The 18,171-nt window shown below is 43.5% G+C and overlaps 1 protein-coding gene across 1 annotated transcript in view; it reads right to left on the bottom strand.

Moving 5' to 3' along the window:
• LOC137095078 (nuclear transcription factor Y subunit gamma-like) overlaps window positions 1-12,170 on the bottom strand; it is a 67,593-nt gene extending 55,423 nt beyond the window's left edge. The window contains exon 1 of the mRNA XM_067461290.1: window positions 12,061-12,170. Coding sequence (XP_067317391.1) covers window positions 12,061-12,162 — 102 coding nt within the window. The 5' untranslated portion in view covers window positions 12,163-12,170. The remainder of the gene's footprint in view (window positions 1-12,060) is intronic.
• Between the last annotated feature and the right edge of the window lie 6,001 nt (window positions 12,171-18,171).

Raw genomic sequence — 18,171 nt, 5'->3', positions numbered from 1 at the left:
GTCTTAAGGCCTTCATCATCACCTCTGGGGATGAGAAGCGTCTTTTCTTATTTTTCCTTCCTGTGGAGTTTCGTTTTGTTGGTGAGTCATCCTTTTCTTTTCTCAAGTCCTTGTAGAACTGTTGTGCTTTATCTTCAGAGGTTAGCCATAATTTTTTTCCGTTGTATGTTACCATCAGTCCTTCTACTTTCTCCCAGCGGAATCTTATTTGTCTTCTTTTCAATTCCTCGGTTAGGAAAAAATATTTCCTCCTTCTATTTAGGATCGATTGAGGGACTTCCTTCATTATTATTACTCTCTTGTCTTTGTAGAGTACTGGTGTTCTGCTTTTCTCTTTCAGAATGTCATCACGAGTCTTCCTTCTCACAAAATATACTATAGTGTCTCTTGGGGTGTTGTTTCTTTTGGAGAAATTCGTAGTTACCTTGAACACTCTGTCAATCTCTTTGTCCGCCTCTCCTTGTTCTAATCGGAGCAATGGCGCTACCAGATTTATTACTATTTGTCTAATGTCTTCCTTCGTTTCTTCCACAATATTCCTAAATCGTAGTTGGAATTCCATCTCTTTTATTTCTTGTCTTTCTTGTTCTTCTTCCATCTTTAAGCTCTTTGTTTCTATCTTTTGAACCGTCTTCTCAAGTATTTTTTGTGATTCTTCTATTTTTACTTTGTCAGTCTTTATCTCCTTTATCTCTTTATGTATTTGTTTCATCTCTTCTTTAACTGATCCTATTTCCACGTTTAATTCTTTATTCATTCTTAACATGTCCTCTCTGAATATTTTCTGTTGTTCTTCCTGTTTTGTCGTATTCTTTTCAAAGTCCTTTTGTAAACTATCTTGTTTCTCTGATATTTTTTGGATTTCCTTTAGTAATTGACTTGATATGCTTTCTTCTGCGCCTGAGGTTTTTCTTTGTTGTTGTTGTCCCTTCAGCTCCCTCGCTTCTTTCGCTTCTTTCAGCTCTTTTTCCATTTTAGTTTTCGGCGGCGTCATCTTTCTTCTTGGTTTTCTTCTTAAGCTCAAAGAAAAAATATGACTTGGTTTTTGCAAAATCTGACTCTCTAATCTTCTTGTCTCTAGTCCTTCTTTATGTCTTTATTTTTGTTATCTATATGTATATTTATTTATTTATTTTTTATTATTATTTTTATTATTTTTATTTTGTTTATATTATTATTATTATTATTATTATTATTATTATTATTATTGGACTCTTCTTTTCATCTAGTGTCTTCTCCTTTCTCAGAATTCCGCTCTTCCTCCTCTTCGTGGTATTTTAGTTTCTTTCTTTGGTTAGCCTTCGTTCTTTCCTATCCTCTTGTATTTCACCTCTTTATAAGTCTTTTGCTTGTTTCACTTCCGTAACTTTCTCTTAAACTCCTCTTGAGTTCGTCACTCTTGTCTTCCTAGCTCTATGTTTCTCTATCTCTCTCTTCTACTTCCGCCCTTCTTTGTCTGCACTTCCGCCCTTCTTTATCTGGGTCCCATTTCTTCTCGCGCACTCTCGCGCGCTTTTCATGTCTTCCCGTCTCTCCTTACTTTTTCTCGCGTGCTTTCCTCAGTCTCGCGGCTTCTTCCTCCGGACTCCTCCGCGTGGGTGCTTGTCTCCTCCCTCTCTCTGCTCTTTCGACCGAGGCTCCTTTGTTTGTGGGAAGGGCTGGAGCCGAAGACACAACAATCCCACTTCAAGGTCAGCAGGTTCTTTTTTTTCTATGCCATGCGGTGTCTCTGTCTTCTAATTTGATTATTTATTTATTTATGTATTTATATATTTATTTGTTTTATTTATCCAATCTTGTCTCTTCAAATTAATTACCCGTTACTTTTTGGGAGGCCAAGAGACGGGGGTTGATTAAGATATTAAAATATTAAGATATTTAATGTCTTGGGTATCTTCAGTTGGTATATATGCTGTCCTTTTTTCGGTCTCGTCTGGTTCAAACCAAGTTATTCGCTATGCCTGTTTAAAGTCAGTCAGTTCTGTAATTCCATTAATTCAAATCTCATACAGTGCTATTTCCATCTAGTCCTGTCTTCCGTCTGTGCACTCTCTTTTCCTTCTTTTCTTTTCCTTTCTTTCCTTTCCCCCCAATGGATAGGGAGCAATAGAGGAATTTAATTTCTCTTTGCTTAGCTTCTCTGTCTCATCCGTGAACTCTTTTTCCCGGAGGTAAGAGTTATTTTCCGTAGAGAAATTGATTATTTCTTTGGGAACTTACGTTTCCTTATGGCTGGTCTCCTTCTCCAGCATTCGTTGTCAATTCTTCTTTATATTTAAAAGTGAGCAGGGCTGGCATTAAATGCTGGCCTGTCGGCCGGCTTCCCGTCTCCCCAGTCCGCTTACCGCAGCGTTTTACCGGGCCCACTCGGCCCCTGCCCTTGAGGGGAAGGGGTCTTGAGGCCATCGGTTACCACTGCCTGGTTTAGCGACCCCCAGGACCTCGATCCATCCCGGGGGTGGGGCGTAATCGCCCACCAACTGAGGGAGCGGTTTGGTACTCTTTGGAGCTCTCAGAGCACCCGTCCTGCCGCCATCGTGGCTCACCCGGAAGTCCGGCCTGCATCAACATTGAACGGTGCTGCTAAATTTCAATCCTAGCACTTTAGCTGCCAGCACTTTAGCTCATTTGCACTGAAGTGGTCCTTTTAACCTGCCTTACCTCAGCACTTTTTCTCCCTCCATGACGCACTTTATGTAGACACGTCAGAATCAAGTGTTATGCCTATTGCACTTTAACAAGTGTTATGCCTATTGCACTTTAACAACTTTCTATATCTGTGTTATGCCTATTGCACTTTAACAACAAGTGTTATGCCTATTGCACTTTAACAACTTTTTATTATCTGTATAGTTGATATAATTTTGTGTGCACTTTAAGAACAAGGGATAAGCGGATTGACAGTGTTTTATTGTGAATTTTCTACATCCCCACCCATGCTACTATCCATTCCCTGGTATTGGTATCTGTTAACCCTTCTTGTAACCAGTGGTAGTATAGGTAAGGAATGGAGTGGACTGAGGAGTCCCGGAAGTAATATAGCATGGGATGAAGCTATGAATGTAGACTGCGTCATGGAGGAGGGAGAGTGTTCCAGTGGCCGGGGAGCCCCCATAGAAGTCGTGGTGGGGAGGGGGAGATACGGGAAAGGGAGACCTTTAATTCGGCCTAGGGAACGTGGATCAACATTAGCAATTCCAAAGCGGTCTCCTGATGTGGGAAATCGGTGTAACCAGGAAGGCGGTCCCTCCGGGTTGAAGGTGGTGCTGTTGAACGCCAGATCTGTCAATGGTAAAACAGCTTTCATCCAGGATTTGATCCTGGATGAACGGGCAGATCTGGCGTGCATCACAGAGACCTGGCTGGATGAAGCTGGAGGAGTGAATTTGACCCAGCTTTGTCCACCAGGTTTCTCTGTGCAGCACCAACCGAGATCCGGAGGGCAGGGAGGCGGGGTTGCAGTGGTCTATAGAGATTCCATTCGTCTGACCAGGGGCCCCATCCCGCAGTCAACAAAATTTGAATGCGTCCACCTGAGGGTGGGTGACCGGGACAGTTTAGGGATTCTGTTAGTGTACCGTCCACCTCGCTGCACTACAGACTCCCTGACTGAGCTAGCGGGGGTGGTCTCGGACCTGGCGTTGGAGTCCCAACGGCTACTTGTGCTGGGGGACTTCAACGTCCACGCCGAGGCCATCTTATCGGGAGTGGCTCAGGACTTCATGTCTGCCATGGCAACCATGGGGCTGTCCCAACAGGTATCTGGCCCCACCCACAGTGCTGGACATACATTGGACTTGGTTTTCTGTCAGGGATGGGAGGAAGGTGGCGGTGTTGAGGAGTTATCCATCTCTCCGTTGCCATGGACCGACCATCACCTGGTCAGCTTTAGACTCACTGCACCCCCTAACCTCCGCAGAGGTGGAGGACCCATTAAGTTGGTCCACCCCAGGAGGCTTATGGATCTGGATGGATTCCTGACGGCTCTTGGGGAATTTCCCGCCTCCTCGGTTGGTGATCCTGTTGATGCCCTGGTCGCTCTCTGGAATGGGGAGATGGCTAGGGCAATAGACACGATCGCCCCAGAACGTCCCCTCTCGAGTAGCCGAGCTAAACCAGCTCCTTGGTTCACTGAGGAGCTGGCAGCGTTGAAGCGAAAGAAGAGGGTACTAGAGAGCGTGTGGCGTTCGGATCCGAGCGAGCCAAATCAAACACGGTTTGTGTCCTTTTTAAGGGCATAGGCTGCGGCAATAAGAGCTGCAAAGAAGACCTTCTTTGCGGCCACTATTGCGTCTGCAAAGAACCGTCCGGCTGAACTGTTCCGAGTTGTCAGAGGCCTGTTAAAGTCCACCATGCAGGATGGGTGCCCTGATGACTCAGCAGCTCGCTGTGAAGCCTTTGCTCAGTTCTTTGCAGACAAAGTCGCTTTGATCCGCTCTGGTCTGGATACCATATTAACGGCAGTCTCTGAGGATGTAACACGAGCATTTGCTTGTCCGGTTTTGATGGATTCATTTCAATTGGTTCAATCCGAGGATGTGGACAAGGTGCTTGGAGGAATGAGAGCTACCACATGCATCCTAGACCCCTGCCCATCCTGGCTTCTGAATGAGGCCAGAGGGGGATTGGCCGAGTGGGTGAAAGTGGTGGTTAATGCCTCCCTTCGGGAAGGCATATTTCCAGCCAGCTTAAAGCAAGCTGTGATAAAACCGCTGTTGAAAAAACCATTACTGGACCCCACTCAATTCGTCAACTATCGGCCTGTTTCCAATCTCCCCTTCTTGGGCAAAGTCCTGGAACGTGTGGTGGCCTCACAACTCCAGGCATTCTTGGTAGACATGGATTATCTGGACCCGGCACAGTCTGGCTTTAGGCCGGGGCATGGTACCGAGACAGCTTTGGTCGCCTTAGTCGATGATCTGCGCCGGGAGCTCGACAGGGGGAGTGTGTCCCTGTTGGTGCTGCTGGACCTCTCAGCGGCCTTCGATACCGTCGACCATGGTATCCTTCTGGGACGCCTCGCGGGAATGGGTCTTGGAGGAACTGTTCTACAGTGGCTCCGCTCATTCCTCGAGGGTCTGTCTCAGAAGGTGTTACTGGGGGACTCCTGTTCAACCCCACAACCTTTGTTTTGTGGGGTTCCTCAGGGTTCAATATTGTCTCCCATGTTGTTCAACATCTACATGAAGCTGCTGGGTGAGATTATCCGGAGTTTCGGGGTGCGATGTCATTTGTACGCAGATGATGTTCAACTCTGTCACTCCACCTGTCACTAAGGAGGCTGTCGAGGTCCTGAACCGGTGCTTGGCCGCTGTGACGGTCTGGATGGGGGCGAACAAATTGAAATTGAATCCAGACAAGACAGAGGTACTCCTGGTCAGTCGCAAGGCTGAACAGGGTATAGGGTTACAGCCTGTGTTGTATGGGGTCGCACTCCCCCTGAAGACACAGGTTCGCAGTTTGGGTGTGATCCTGGACTCATCGCTGAGCCTGGAACCCCAGGTTTCGGCGGTGACCAGGGGAGCATTCGCACAGTTAAAACTCGTGCGCCAACTGCGCCCGTACCTTGGGAAGTCTGACTTGGCCACGGTAGTCCACGCTCTGGTTACATCCCTTTAGACTACTGCAACGCTCTCTACGTAGGGTTGCCTTTGAAGACGGCTCGGAAGCTTCAATTAGTCCAACGGTTGGCAGCCATGATACTAACTGGAGCGGAGCACAGGGAGCACACAACTCCTCTGCTGCACCAGCTCCACTGGCTGCCGATTTGCTCTTGGGCTCAATTCAAAGTGCTGGCGTTGGCCTTTAAAGCCCTAAACGGTTCTGGCCCAACCTACCTATCCGAACGTATCTCGGCCTATCAGCCCACCAGGACCCTAAGATCTTCTGGGGAGGCCTTGCTCTCTATCCCGCCTGCTTCACAGGTGCGGCTGGCGGGGACGAGAGACAGGGCCTTTTCTGTGGTGGCCCCTCGGCTCTGGAACGCCCTTCCCATGGAGGTAAGATCAGCCTCCTCGCTGATGGTATTCCGAAGAAGACTAAAAACTTGGATGTTCAAGCAGGCATTTGGCTAATTCGGTGCAATGAATGTGTTGATTACGGATTGGTAATATGGATGATGCAATTGGACCACAATTTTAGTTAGGAGATGTATTGGATTGTGATTTCGTGTAATATTGTGTATTATGTTTTTTATGGTTTTAATTGTATACTGTGCACTGTATATTTTGTTGTAAACCGCGTCGCCAATTAGGCTGAGAAACCAGTATACAAGGACAGTAAATAAATAAAATAAATAAATAAATAATAGGAGCATAGTGTCTAGATCTAAGGAAGTAATGCTACCCCTCTATTCTGCTTTGGTTAGACCACATCTGGAATATTGTGCCCAATTCTGGGCACCACAATTCAAGAGAGATATTGACAAGCTGGAATGTGTCCAGAGAAGGGCGACTCAAATGATCAAGGGTCTGGAGAACAAGCCCTATGAGGAGCGGCTTAGGGAACTGGGCATGTTTAGCCTGAAGAAGAGAAGGCTGAGAGGAGATATGATAGCCATGTATAAATATGTCAGAGGAAGCCACAGGGAGGAGGGAGCAAGCTTGTTTTCTGCTTCCTTGGAGACTAGGATGCAATGGAACAATGGCTTCAAACTACAAGAGAGGAGATTCCATCTGAACATTAGGAAGAACTTCCTAACTGTGAGAGCCATTCAGCAGTGGAACTCTCTGCCCCGGAGTGTGGTGGAGGCTCCTTCTTTGGAAGCTTTTAAGCAGAGGCTGGATGGCCATTTGTCAAGGGTGATTTGAATGCAATATTCCTGCTTCTTGGCAGGGCGTTGGACTGGATGGTCCATGAGGTCTCTTCCAACTCTTTGATTCTATGATTCTTTTTAATTCTCTCATAAACTTTACTTTGGCTCCAACTGGTGAATAAATATTACAAATTAGTATTTTTTGATTCTTTTTTTCAGTTAGAATTCCTACATATCTTCCCTCTGTATCCTTAAAGGCTTGTGTTGGGTTTAACCAGTCTTTCACATATATCACCACTCCCCTCTTTTTCCCGCAGCATGATGCATAGAACTCTTGTCCTAACTTCTTATTGATGAGATGTTTCGTGTGTTTGCTTGCAACGTGTGTTTCTTGCAGGGCGACTAGGTCCATGTTTTTTTGTTTTAGGAAGTTAAAAACTTTCTTTCGCTTGCTGGGCGAATTTAGCCCGTTAATATTGTTAAAGTAAATTCTTATGTCCCTACTCATGATTATTATCCGTCATTTCCCATTGTAGGATTTCTTGCGGTATCAATTGATAGTTTTCGGGTGAGAACTCCCTTAATCTTTTGTTTTCTCTTTCATCTTGTCCTTTCCATGGGTTGCAATTCTTGTTTTCCCCTTCTTCTTCATCTTCTTCTTCTTCCTCTTCTTGGTCTTCCTTATTTTCCTGATTTGTTTCTCTTCTTTCTTGTCTTTTCGACTCTTTTCCTGTCATTTTGCTATGAAATTTTCTTTGCGGGGTCTCATATGTTTTGGCTTTTATGTGTTCCGTGTGGAAAGCTCTGGCTTTTTCTTCTGTATTTAACCAGTACCTTTTGTTGTTCAGGGTGACGGTAATTCCTTCAATTTTTTCCCACTTGAATTTTCTTTTCTTTTTTTTTTTAGCTCTTCGGTTAGGAAGGCATATTTTCTTCGTTTAGTTAGGGTTTACTGGGTCACTTCCTTCATAATTGTTATTTTTTTCTCTTTGTAGAATATTGATTTTTTTGCGTTTTCTTTCAGGATTTCATCCCTGGTACTTTTCCGAGAAAAGGTTATTACCACATCTCTTGAGGTTTTGTGTTTTTTCGCGTATCCTGTGGATACTCGGTACACCCTGTCCACATCATTCCCTATAATTTCCGTGCTGACTTCCATTAAGTCTGCTAATAGCCCGATCATTATCTGCTTTACGTTTTCATCTTTGGATTCTTCTAAATTTCTGATTCTCAGTTGGTATTCCAGTTCTCTGTTCTCCATCAGCTCCGTTTGTTGCTGTAATTTTTGACTTATATTTTCCAGTTGACTTATTTTGTTTTCCATGTTCCCTTGAGCACTGGTTATTTTTTTATTTTCTTGTTTCATTTTGTCTAAGTCTTCCTGTAGTTTGTTTATGTCCTTTTTGAGGTCTGCTTTCATGCTTTTGATTTCCTCTTGTAATTCTTTGTGTTGTGTGTCCTGTTTTGTTGATATCTTGATGATTTCAGCCAGAATCTGATTAAGCGCTGTCTCTTCTGTCAGAGTCTTTTTTTGTTTGGTTCTGTGTCTTTGCCAGGGGTGTATTTTTCCCTTTTGCGGCTTGCGTTGCCATTTTCTGTCTTTGCTTTTTGTTTCCTTCCTTCTTCTCTTTCTGGCTTGTCTAAGTGTTTTAGTATTTAGTGTCTTCGTGATTTTCTCTTTATATCCTTTATTACTGGTGAATAGGGGGGTTTAGTTTCTCCTTCTTTTCCTTCTCCTCCTCTTCCTTCAAGTTTCTTTGTCCTTCAAGGTCTATATTTTTATTACCTTTTATTTGACTTTTGTCTATATATCAATAGTTCTATATATGTGGTCCTCTGTTTTCTAATTGTTTGTCTATGTTATTATATATTTTCCTGTTGTTGTTATTTTATTTTTATTATTTTTATTATTATTATTATTAATTTCTTTGGTTTCTTACCTCCAGCTCCTTTTTTTAATATTATTTTTTGATCCGTTTCCTTTCTTCTTCTTTTCTTACCCCTCTTCCCCTTCTTCTGCCTTTTCCACTTTGGCTTCACTACGTCCCTTCCCTTCCGTTCCTTACGTCTTTACGCTTTCTCGTTTTCCCTTGCGTTCTCTCGCGAGAGGCTTCTGTTCCCGTTTGCCCTCTTCTCGTCTTGCCTCACAATATTTTTTCCTCGGCCACGCGGTAGGGATTCCAGTCGTCCTCTGTCCTTATCTTCCTCTCCCCGGCTTTGCCAAGGACGTCTCCTGGCTTTCGGCCAGGTCTTAGTTCAGTATTTCCAGCTCAAGGTCAGTCATATAACTCTTTTCTTATCTTTTCCTTATCTTTTCCCTGTTTGAGTTTTGGTTGTTGGGGGGGGAGGGGGGGAGGGATTTCCTTAAGTCTGTAATCTTTTATTTAGAGTATTTTTGCAGTCTTGAGGTCTGAGCTCGCCACTCTCTTCTATAATATTTAAAATATTAAATATGATTATTATTGTTATTTTGAGTGGCTTGGAGATTGCCAATGTTACTTCAGGTCCCACTGTTCCAGCCCGCTGTACCTCTAGCCTCTAGGTTCCCTGCCGGTCGGCCCTTGAGGAGGTTGACCGTCAGTCCCTCTAAGGCTTAGGTTTTGCCGCCCCGTTGGGAGGAAGCCGTTGCTTTGGCTCTACCCGGCTGTAATTAGTGGGCTAGCTCACTGTTAAGTTCACTGTTGCGTTCTTGTGTATTCTTATGGGAGACGATCCCAGATTCTTTACTTTCTCCCCCCCCCCGCCTCCCCTCTTTTGTCCCTATAGTGTGCGTATTTTATCTCCTTTACCTTTACTTTAAGTCGCTGTCTTGCATCTGTGATTCCTTCTCCTTTTTTCCTTCCGTTCTTCCTTTTCCTTTCCTCTCTCTTTCCCTTTTTTGTTAGTTGTAATTTCTGTAGAACCGTTGCTTTGTTACCTTCAATTTCTGTAGCTTTCTTTCTTTCCTTTATTTGTGCCGGCTACCTTGGAGCATCGAGGAGACTTTTGATCCTGCGTTGGTTTGTGGCCACCCTTTCGTGCCTCTTTGCCAGGCGTCTTTGGATGCCCCCTTGAGGGGGGCACCTCTTAGATGCCGTCGGCCGATGGCATCTTAGGGTCTTGCCCCCACGACCTCAGTCCATCCAATGGGGGTTGGGTTGCATTTGTAGCTCCCAAAACCTTCAAAACCAAGCCGCTTCTTGTATAGGTCCCAGGAGCTCACAGAAGCGTGTCCTCCATTCAGCGGTAGCCAACCGGAAGTCCTCAGCGGTGTGTCTATTACTGACCTAATTTGCAATGGGATGCTGTAACAGGTAAGAGAGAAATTTCAAGATAGAGAATTTTCAGGAGCAGAATGTTCAGAAGTAGAGGTCACAGAAAGAGGTACTGGAAGCAATGGTAAATTGTGAAATTGTGCAGAAAGAAAGACAGCTTCCACCCCCTGGCCATAAAATCTTATTCTAAACTCATGGGTATACAGTCCCTGAACGATAGGTATTTCTTTTTGTCCAAGTAGGAGGCAAGGGGCTAAAATCTGCAGGACCGCAATGCTGTGTTTTTCTTTGCTCATTTCAGTGGGGATTTTACAAGGTGGATAAAAGCAAAGGAAGACTATATACATTTCTGGCAAGGCAAATACTGCGGAGTCCCTTCTACAACAAATTCAGTACACCACAGACGGTGTTCAGAAGAACGTTTTTAAGATCGTCTGATATGTTAAGTTTCTCCAAAGAAGCAATATACGAAGAAATTTGTTCTTGATGGAAAATCAAATACTAGGTTTTCTATCATCTGACTGAACACCCTAAAGACTCCTGAAGGTAAAATGTATCTATAACAAAGATCAACATCCACTTAGGTAGGGGGGAAAAGCAATCCCACCGCTGCCACCAGTGTAAAAGGGATTAACGTACAGGCTGGGCAGGGGGGACAAACAATCCCACCGCTGGACCAGTATAACGAAGATCAACGACACACTGGGCAGGGGGGACAAGCAATCCCAACCTCTGGTCACCAGTGTGAAGTATTAACGTTCAGCTGGACACTACTTTAACAATGATAAATGACTAGGACAAAGGGGGGAAGACTCTCTTATCCCACCACAGTAATATTAACAAGTGACCAACTGTATTAACGTTGTTAATGACCGATGTATTAGGTAGATTCGCCGCCACCACCTCAATTAATGTCTGAGGAAAACATAAGTGTGAATGTGAAATAGGTAAAGTTTGTTCTATCCCTTTGGTTCTTCTGTAATGGCTGCTTCCTTCGCTGACTGGACTTAAATTAAGTTGTTTTTAGACTTGCTGAGATCTATTGAGAGTGACAGACCGAGGCAGACACCAGTTTAAGATGAAATAAGCAACAGGTTTATTTTAAACTTGGTGAACAAATCAACTCTTAATAAGAATGGTACAAAAGCGTAATGTGGTTACTGAGGCTTAGCTGGTTAGACAAACAGTCTTCTCTCAAGACTTTAACTTTTGTTCCCTGTGAGTTCCTTGCTTCACACTGTTCACTAACTCTGACACAGTGTGTCCCTGAGAATGGCCCACTGACTGCCTCACAGAGCAAACAGGCTTCCCTTCACTGACTCCTATGTACAGTGATCCAGGAATCTTTGCCTTCCCTATGCTCTAATCCCAAGGCTCACTTCAAAAGTTTTTCCTTCCTGTCTAAATTCTTCACAGCTCCCTCTCCCTAAATATACTTCTACACTCTTCGATGTTTAAAGCTCTTCTCTCCAGCTTGTCAAAAGACACAGCCTTTTTCCCTCTAAAACCTAACTCCTCCCCTGACTGCTCTAGCCAATCAGGAGTCAGCTGACTCCTCCCTCTTGCCTCTTAGCCTTCCTGCCTATCTCTCAACATGTCAGCCACTGACTTTCCAGGCTTCGGCCTTCCTGGCAAAAGGTTAGATTCACCACAGCATCCAATCAGCAAAATATTTAGATCCTACTCAATTCTTCTTCAAGAAGGCAATGTCACATGTAAAAGAGAAATGTGACACTATGTAACAACACTATGTAACAAAATTTGAAAAAAAAAAACAATTCTGTTCTTGGTTTAAAAGTGTTATTCCTGTTTAATTGTGCAGTACTTACTTTGAAGTAGTTGTTATACTCCAGAAACTTTGTTTTTGTGGCTGCCACAAACTATGTTGAATTGGTTGGGACTCAAAATGATAGCAAAATGTGCTACAGTATGTCCCTCCCACACAAAAAAGAGTTTTATGATAGAACCAATTAGGAAATGACATTTATAATCCAGGGACAAAAATGGTGTTACATATGCTAACTGAACTCCCTGGAATATGGAATCTCTTACCACTGTCAGGTTCCGAATCTCCTCCATGACCCGAGGCCAGAAAGACTGGAGGCACTGCTGGGCATCGCTACTGCCTCCTGGAAAGCCCCCATCCGAGGACATGATGGTAACTGCAAAGAAAGCAAATGGCAGTGAAAAGCGGAAGGGACATCATAGTGGAAGAGCTGCAAACCTCATGTTTTGAAAAGCCCTCTAAAACGGTTTATTTAAATGAGCACACCACAGAGCCTTTGAGGTCCTCCAAGAAACTGGGCAGACTTCCTTAAACTCCCTTTCATTATTGTTAAGGTTTCATTTGTTCAGCGTTGCAATTATAAAGTTGCCCACAGTTTCTGCAGTCTCTTATATGGCATCCCAATGGATGCAATTAGACTCCCTTCAGAGACAATATACACAAGATTAGGTTGTTTCACTTTGAACTTAAGTTTTCCTGACTAGTCAATATTTGTGGCGGTAGTATATAGTGATCTGTTCTCAGTGTTATTGTTTATTTAACATTTCTGTGTTGAATAAGCCCCCGGTGGCGCAGTGGGTTAAACCGCTGAGCTGCTGAACTTGCTGACAGAAAGGTCGCCGGATCGATTCCAGGGAGCAGGGTGAGCTCCTGTTGTAGCCCAGCTTCTGCCAACCTAGTAGTTTGAAAACATGCAAAGGTGAATAAATCAACAGGTACAGCTCCAGAGGGAAGGTAACAGCACTTCATGCTGTCATGCTGGCCACATGACCTTGGAGGTGTCTATGGACAATGCTGGCTCTTTGGCTTAGAAATTGAGATGAGCACCAACCCCCACAATCAAACATAACTGGACTTAACGTCAGGGAAAAATCTTTACCTTTATTAAATAAACTGTTTTGTGTATTTTTTTAAAAAAAATACAAGCATTGCTTTGAAAAACTTAATTGTGATCTATCTAAGAAATGAGGTACATGGACTTTAAGTATGCACAAGCAAAAGTGTTGATGTTTTTTAAAAGGGTGTAACACCACCATGGATTTTGGCAAAACAGCCTTACGCTGGCACTAACTGAACCAAAAGAATACATGAGTAGGCAGCTGGGTTTTAAAATACTAAATACCAGAAATGAGATGCCATCTAGATGCCATCTTTTTTATTATTATGTGAGATATCTGACAATGGAATAAACTGCCTCAAAGGGTAGTGAACATCTTTGGAGGTCTTTAACAGAATTTAGATGAACATATTTTAAGGGTGCTTTAGCTGTGGCAACAAAAGGTTGGATTGTTTTGCCCTTATGGTTCTTTCCAACTCTATCATTCAAAGGCCAAAATACCTTTCACCATTTACAATAGAGGTTTTGCTTTCTCTGAACTCATAAAGACAGGCAACAGCAGAATGTGAAGGTTGTTGATCTCCATTTGTTTCTCAAATCTGGCTTTGGGGGTGTCCACAAGACAATATGGAAGGGAGTCCCCATGCCACTGCTTCCCATACTGCCTTGGCTTCTTGCTCCTTGCCCCAAATCCTAGGCAAGTGAAAAACAGGTGGCTCTGAAAAAGAACCGGCAGCCTCCTTCTCATTCTCCAGCCACTGCCTTCATCTCCACTATTATTCTGTCAGAAGGATCCCAGCCAATGTTGTAGCATAATATACAGATAGTTGCCAACTGAACAGATCCAGAGGGAACATGATGTGATATTACAGAGGCTGCTGTGCGTATTGTATCTGGGTTAAAACATTCCTTCCCAAGCTATGCACCATACAAAATGAAAAGAAAGACCATTAAAAGGTCAGATCGGTCAAACCCACTGAAAAAAAGTGACCATTGCATCTCTTCATAATACACACCCCTGCTCTTGCCTTTTCCTTATCGGGGTGTTATTGGAAATGTCTGATTTAATGCAAAACACTCCAAAACTACCAAATCTCAGAGATAGCCATCTACTGGATGCTGCCCCGTATTTCGCTGCATGAGTCACCAATCCAAATTTGGTGCTTGGCACGCAGAAGAGAAACTAACTCTGAACCACGAGAAAAGCTCCTTTGAGAGCAAAGCATCTCTGCCTGCACACTCTAAATGGTGGGTCTTGTCCTTTTGAGTCTGGAAAAAGTATGTCTTGGTTATCAAACAGAGATAGCAATACAGAATAACACTCGTTATCTTTCAGGATTCAGCATAGCACCTTCCAAGATGGAGATATGTCCATACAAATTAGAGATTGTATTGCGGGAGAAGCCTCTGAAGATCCCTTCTAGCAAATGCAGCATCCCATGACGTAAACCCATCAATTGTACAATACCTTCCAAATGTATTAGCATCTCTGCCATGTTCTGTAATGGTAGAAAAAGAATAATGGTACATGTAGAGAAAGAGTCTTAATGTTTTATAGGTGCATTCACTACTCTCTGCATCAACTCAAATAACACTCCAAGTCACTAGAGATAATGTCCTCAAACTCTTATTCCTCTGTAGTTATGGGAGGACATAAAATTAAACTTTCTAGGATCAGTCAACCTAAGTGGCAGAATGCAAGAGCTTTCTACTCACTCATCCAGAGTTGCCTTGCATTTGGAAAAGAAGTTAAGAGAATTAATTCATAAGGCTTACATTAGACCAGTGGTTCCCAACCTGTGGGTTGAGGCCCAGCAGTGGACCTTGAGGATGAAAATCTGGTCCGCGAACTTCCTTCCTCTTTATTTTTTTTCTGCTCCTTTCTGCAGAACTAACCAGCTCCGCCCTTTTTGGTAATAATGTTGGAGAGTGGTCCCTGGTCAAAGTGGTCCCCAGTCAAGTGGTCCCTGTTCAAGTGGTCCTTGGTCAAAAAAGGACCGGGAACCTCTGCATTAGACTAACTTCACATTGTACACAGGAAGAAGGAACAGATGAAAACCTCTTTGGGGTTAGACTGGATGGCTTTTGTGGTCTATTACAATGACATCAGATCCGGATGAAGAAAGTTCCTCTACCACAGCAATGTGATGTCCATGAGAAAGATACCTTCCTTGTGGACACTTTCTAAACAAATCATAGCCATATGCTCAAGGGAAGAAGGAGAATGCCAGTCAAGTTCCATCCAGGAAACAAACTTTGGGCACATTATATGTAATCCCTCTAAGCAGGGGTATAAAAACAACTTCTTGAGAAGAGACTGCAAAGAGATAGCATCTTTGTAATATTTAAGTACACTACCAACAACTGCTACCTGGCTTTTCCGGAGACAGAAGTAGAGTTCTTTCAAAAGCATGCCTTGTGGGAACTTGGGTATCTCTGGATGGAAAGCAGGCCCACTATCTCCCTAATCTATGAAAGATAACATGGAACTGTAGAGGAAAACAATATTGAAATCAGCACACTTTTAGAAGCAGATTCTCCCTTCCTGGTTGGGAGGCAGAGCAAAAGTAGGAGACTAGAAAGTCCTAAAGACAACTTAACCTCAAGCTGGCCATGCCCCAAGCTTGGATGGAAAGGATGTCCCAAAGGACAATAAACACTCATTTGTATCTACAGAGGATAAATTGTTCTCCCACAGACATTTGAGAATTGTTGTTCATTCATTCAGTCGTCTCCGACTCTTCGTGACATCATGGACAAGCCCACGCCAGAGCTCCCTGTCGGCTGTCACCACCCCCAGCTCCTTCAAGGTCAGTCCAGTCACTTCAAGGATGCCATCCATCCATCTTGCCCTTGGTTGGTCCCTCTTCCTTTTGCCTTCCACTTTCCCCAGCATAACTGTCTTCTCTAGGCTTTGCTGTCTCCTCATGATGTGGCCAAAGTACTTCAGCTTTGTCTCTAGTATCCTTCCCTCCAATGAGCAGTCGGGTTTTATTTCCTGGAGGATGGACTGGTTGGATCTTCTCACAGTCCAAGGCACTCTCAGAACTTTCCTCCAACACCACCGTTCAAAAGCATCGATCTTCCTTCGCTCAGCCTTCCCTAAGGTCCAGCTCTCACATCCGTAGGTTACTACAGGGAATACCATGGCTTTGACTAGGCGGATCTTTGTTGCTAGTGTGATGTCTCTACAATTTTATCGAGATTGGACATTGTTCTCCTCCCAAGAAGTAAGCGTCTTCTGATTTCCTGGCCACAGTCTGTATCTGCAGTAATCTTTGCACCTAGGAATACAAAGTCTGTCACGGCCTCCACATTTTCTCCCTCTATTTTCCAGTTGTCAATCATTCTTGTTGCAATAATCTTGGTTTTTTTTATGTTTAGCTGCAGCCCAGCTTTTGCACTTTCTTCTTTCACCTTGATTAGAAGGCTATCCACTTTCCCAAGGAACAACTGCCAGAACAGGCTAGTCAATTTTGAAGTCTTTTGAATATTCACAAGGAAAAACATTCAAAAATGGCGATATTCAAGGTCTTTCTGAGTTTGTGCAGAGCAGTTAAAAAACCTGCAGAATGCTTTATTTAACAGTCTGAATACACATAATCATTCAATGGTGCGGTGGTGTAAAGGGAAATGGCTCAAGGCCAAGAACAATTCTGACATGAAGTGAGTGACTTATGGCCCATTCTGTGCAGTGGATTTTATTTTGACCTTTTCTCAGGAAGGGAGAGGGAGGGGCAAGCATTTCTGAACTTCCTCCCCACTCTTTGCCTTCCATATACACTCCAATATGACAGTATTGTTCAGAACCTAAGTTGTTGAGGGGCGATTATTATACAAACCATGGTTCATGCTGTGTATAATAGTAACTTTTGTTAAAAGAAACAAATTACAGTGCAAGATAATTTTATGCTGGAAAATTATTAGTAGTTAAGATGTATGTAAAAACTACTATGCTGGAATATAAAAGAAAGAAAAAAAAGGAGAAGTCTGCAAGGACTGGTTAAGGTTTTGGAGAGTTTGCAAGTTTGGATGAATACTCCCTAATGGCCCAGCATCTGTTATATCTTATGAAATGAACAACTCTATATTTGCTGGAGGTTTTGGAAAGAAGAAGTTAATTTAAAAATAATCAATTCACATAAGCAGTTGATTGACAGACATAACACATTATGTGACCACAGAAAACATGCAGGCAACTTCCATTCTCCAGCTGGGATATGGAATTGGTCAGGAATTGAAAGGGCCCTCTGACACAGCACATCTAGGAGTATACTGCCCACTGAGGTGGTTTAAATTATGACAGGCCAGAAGGGAGATCAGGGACCTTGTGACAGGAAAACATGTGAAAAACAAATGGGGCCAGATAAGAAGTTCACATCATCCAGAAATTTGTGTCTAACTCCCAGAACTAATGAGACCTCCAAAGAAAGGGTCTTTGCACATAGCCATATGAGAGCACCTTCAACTCACCTGTCACCTTATGGTGAGTCCATAGATTCCTTAGGGCTTTCAAAGGCAAGAAAGACTCAGAAGTGGTTTTGCCACTTCCTTCCTATGAAAGAGAACCTTAAGTACCAGATATTCATTGGTGGTTTGCCACCCAAACAATACCAGGCCTGCCCCTGCTTAAATCCATCAGATTCTGATAATGCTAGGGTGCATGTGTCAAACCTGAGGCCTGTGGGCCGAATTTGACCCATCATGTCCTTTTACGCAGCCCTCAGATGCTGGGTTATCATCATTAGGCATCATGACTAAAGCTGATGGGAGTTGGGATACAAAAAACATCTGGAAGCCTGCAGCTCATTCAGTTTAGGAGAATGGGGTTTGTATTTAGATATAAAGCTTGTGGATACGGCGTCTGCCTTTAAAATCGCTTTTAATCTTTCCCCAACCTCAGTACCTCAAGGGCTATTGGGCTGCAGTTTCCATTATCCCCAGTCTGCATAGTGGATCATCAAAAGTAATTGTTCAATACGTTTGGGGACCCAAATTATGTGAATCAGACTGATGTGTTCCTCAATGAAAATGAGTTCGACAGCCCTGTTCTAGGGCATTTTGGCACCTTTTTGTGGCCCTAGTTGGGTGAGAAAAGCTGTCTGAGTTCAATGCATTACTTTGTGCATTAAGCCCCTCTTCCAGGAGGAACTAAAAGATACTCTAGCACAATAGTGGGCTTCAATATTAGAATAGGCTCCTATAACCCAGAACCCTCAAGTTTTTAGCAAAGGAGCCAATGGGAAGGATTTTCCTCAAAACAGGGGAGTGGGGGAAATGAAAATTCAGAATTTTAGAGAGCTTTGATTGACAGAGAATA

This window comes from Anolis sagrei, chromosome Y (assembly GCF_037176765.1).
Source record: "Anolis sagrei isolate rAnoSag1 chromosome Y, rAnoSag1.mat, whole genome shotgun sequence".
In the NCBI taxonomy this organism is placed as follows: domain Eukaryota; kingdom Metazoa; phylum Chordata; class Lepidosauria; order Squamata; family Dactyloidae; genus Anolis; species Anolis sagrei.
The sequence above is the reverse complement of the archived record's forward strand: the minus strand, read 5'-3'. Positions and strand labels throughout refer to the sequence as shown.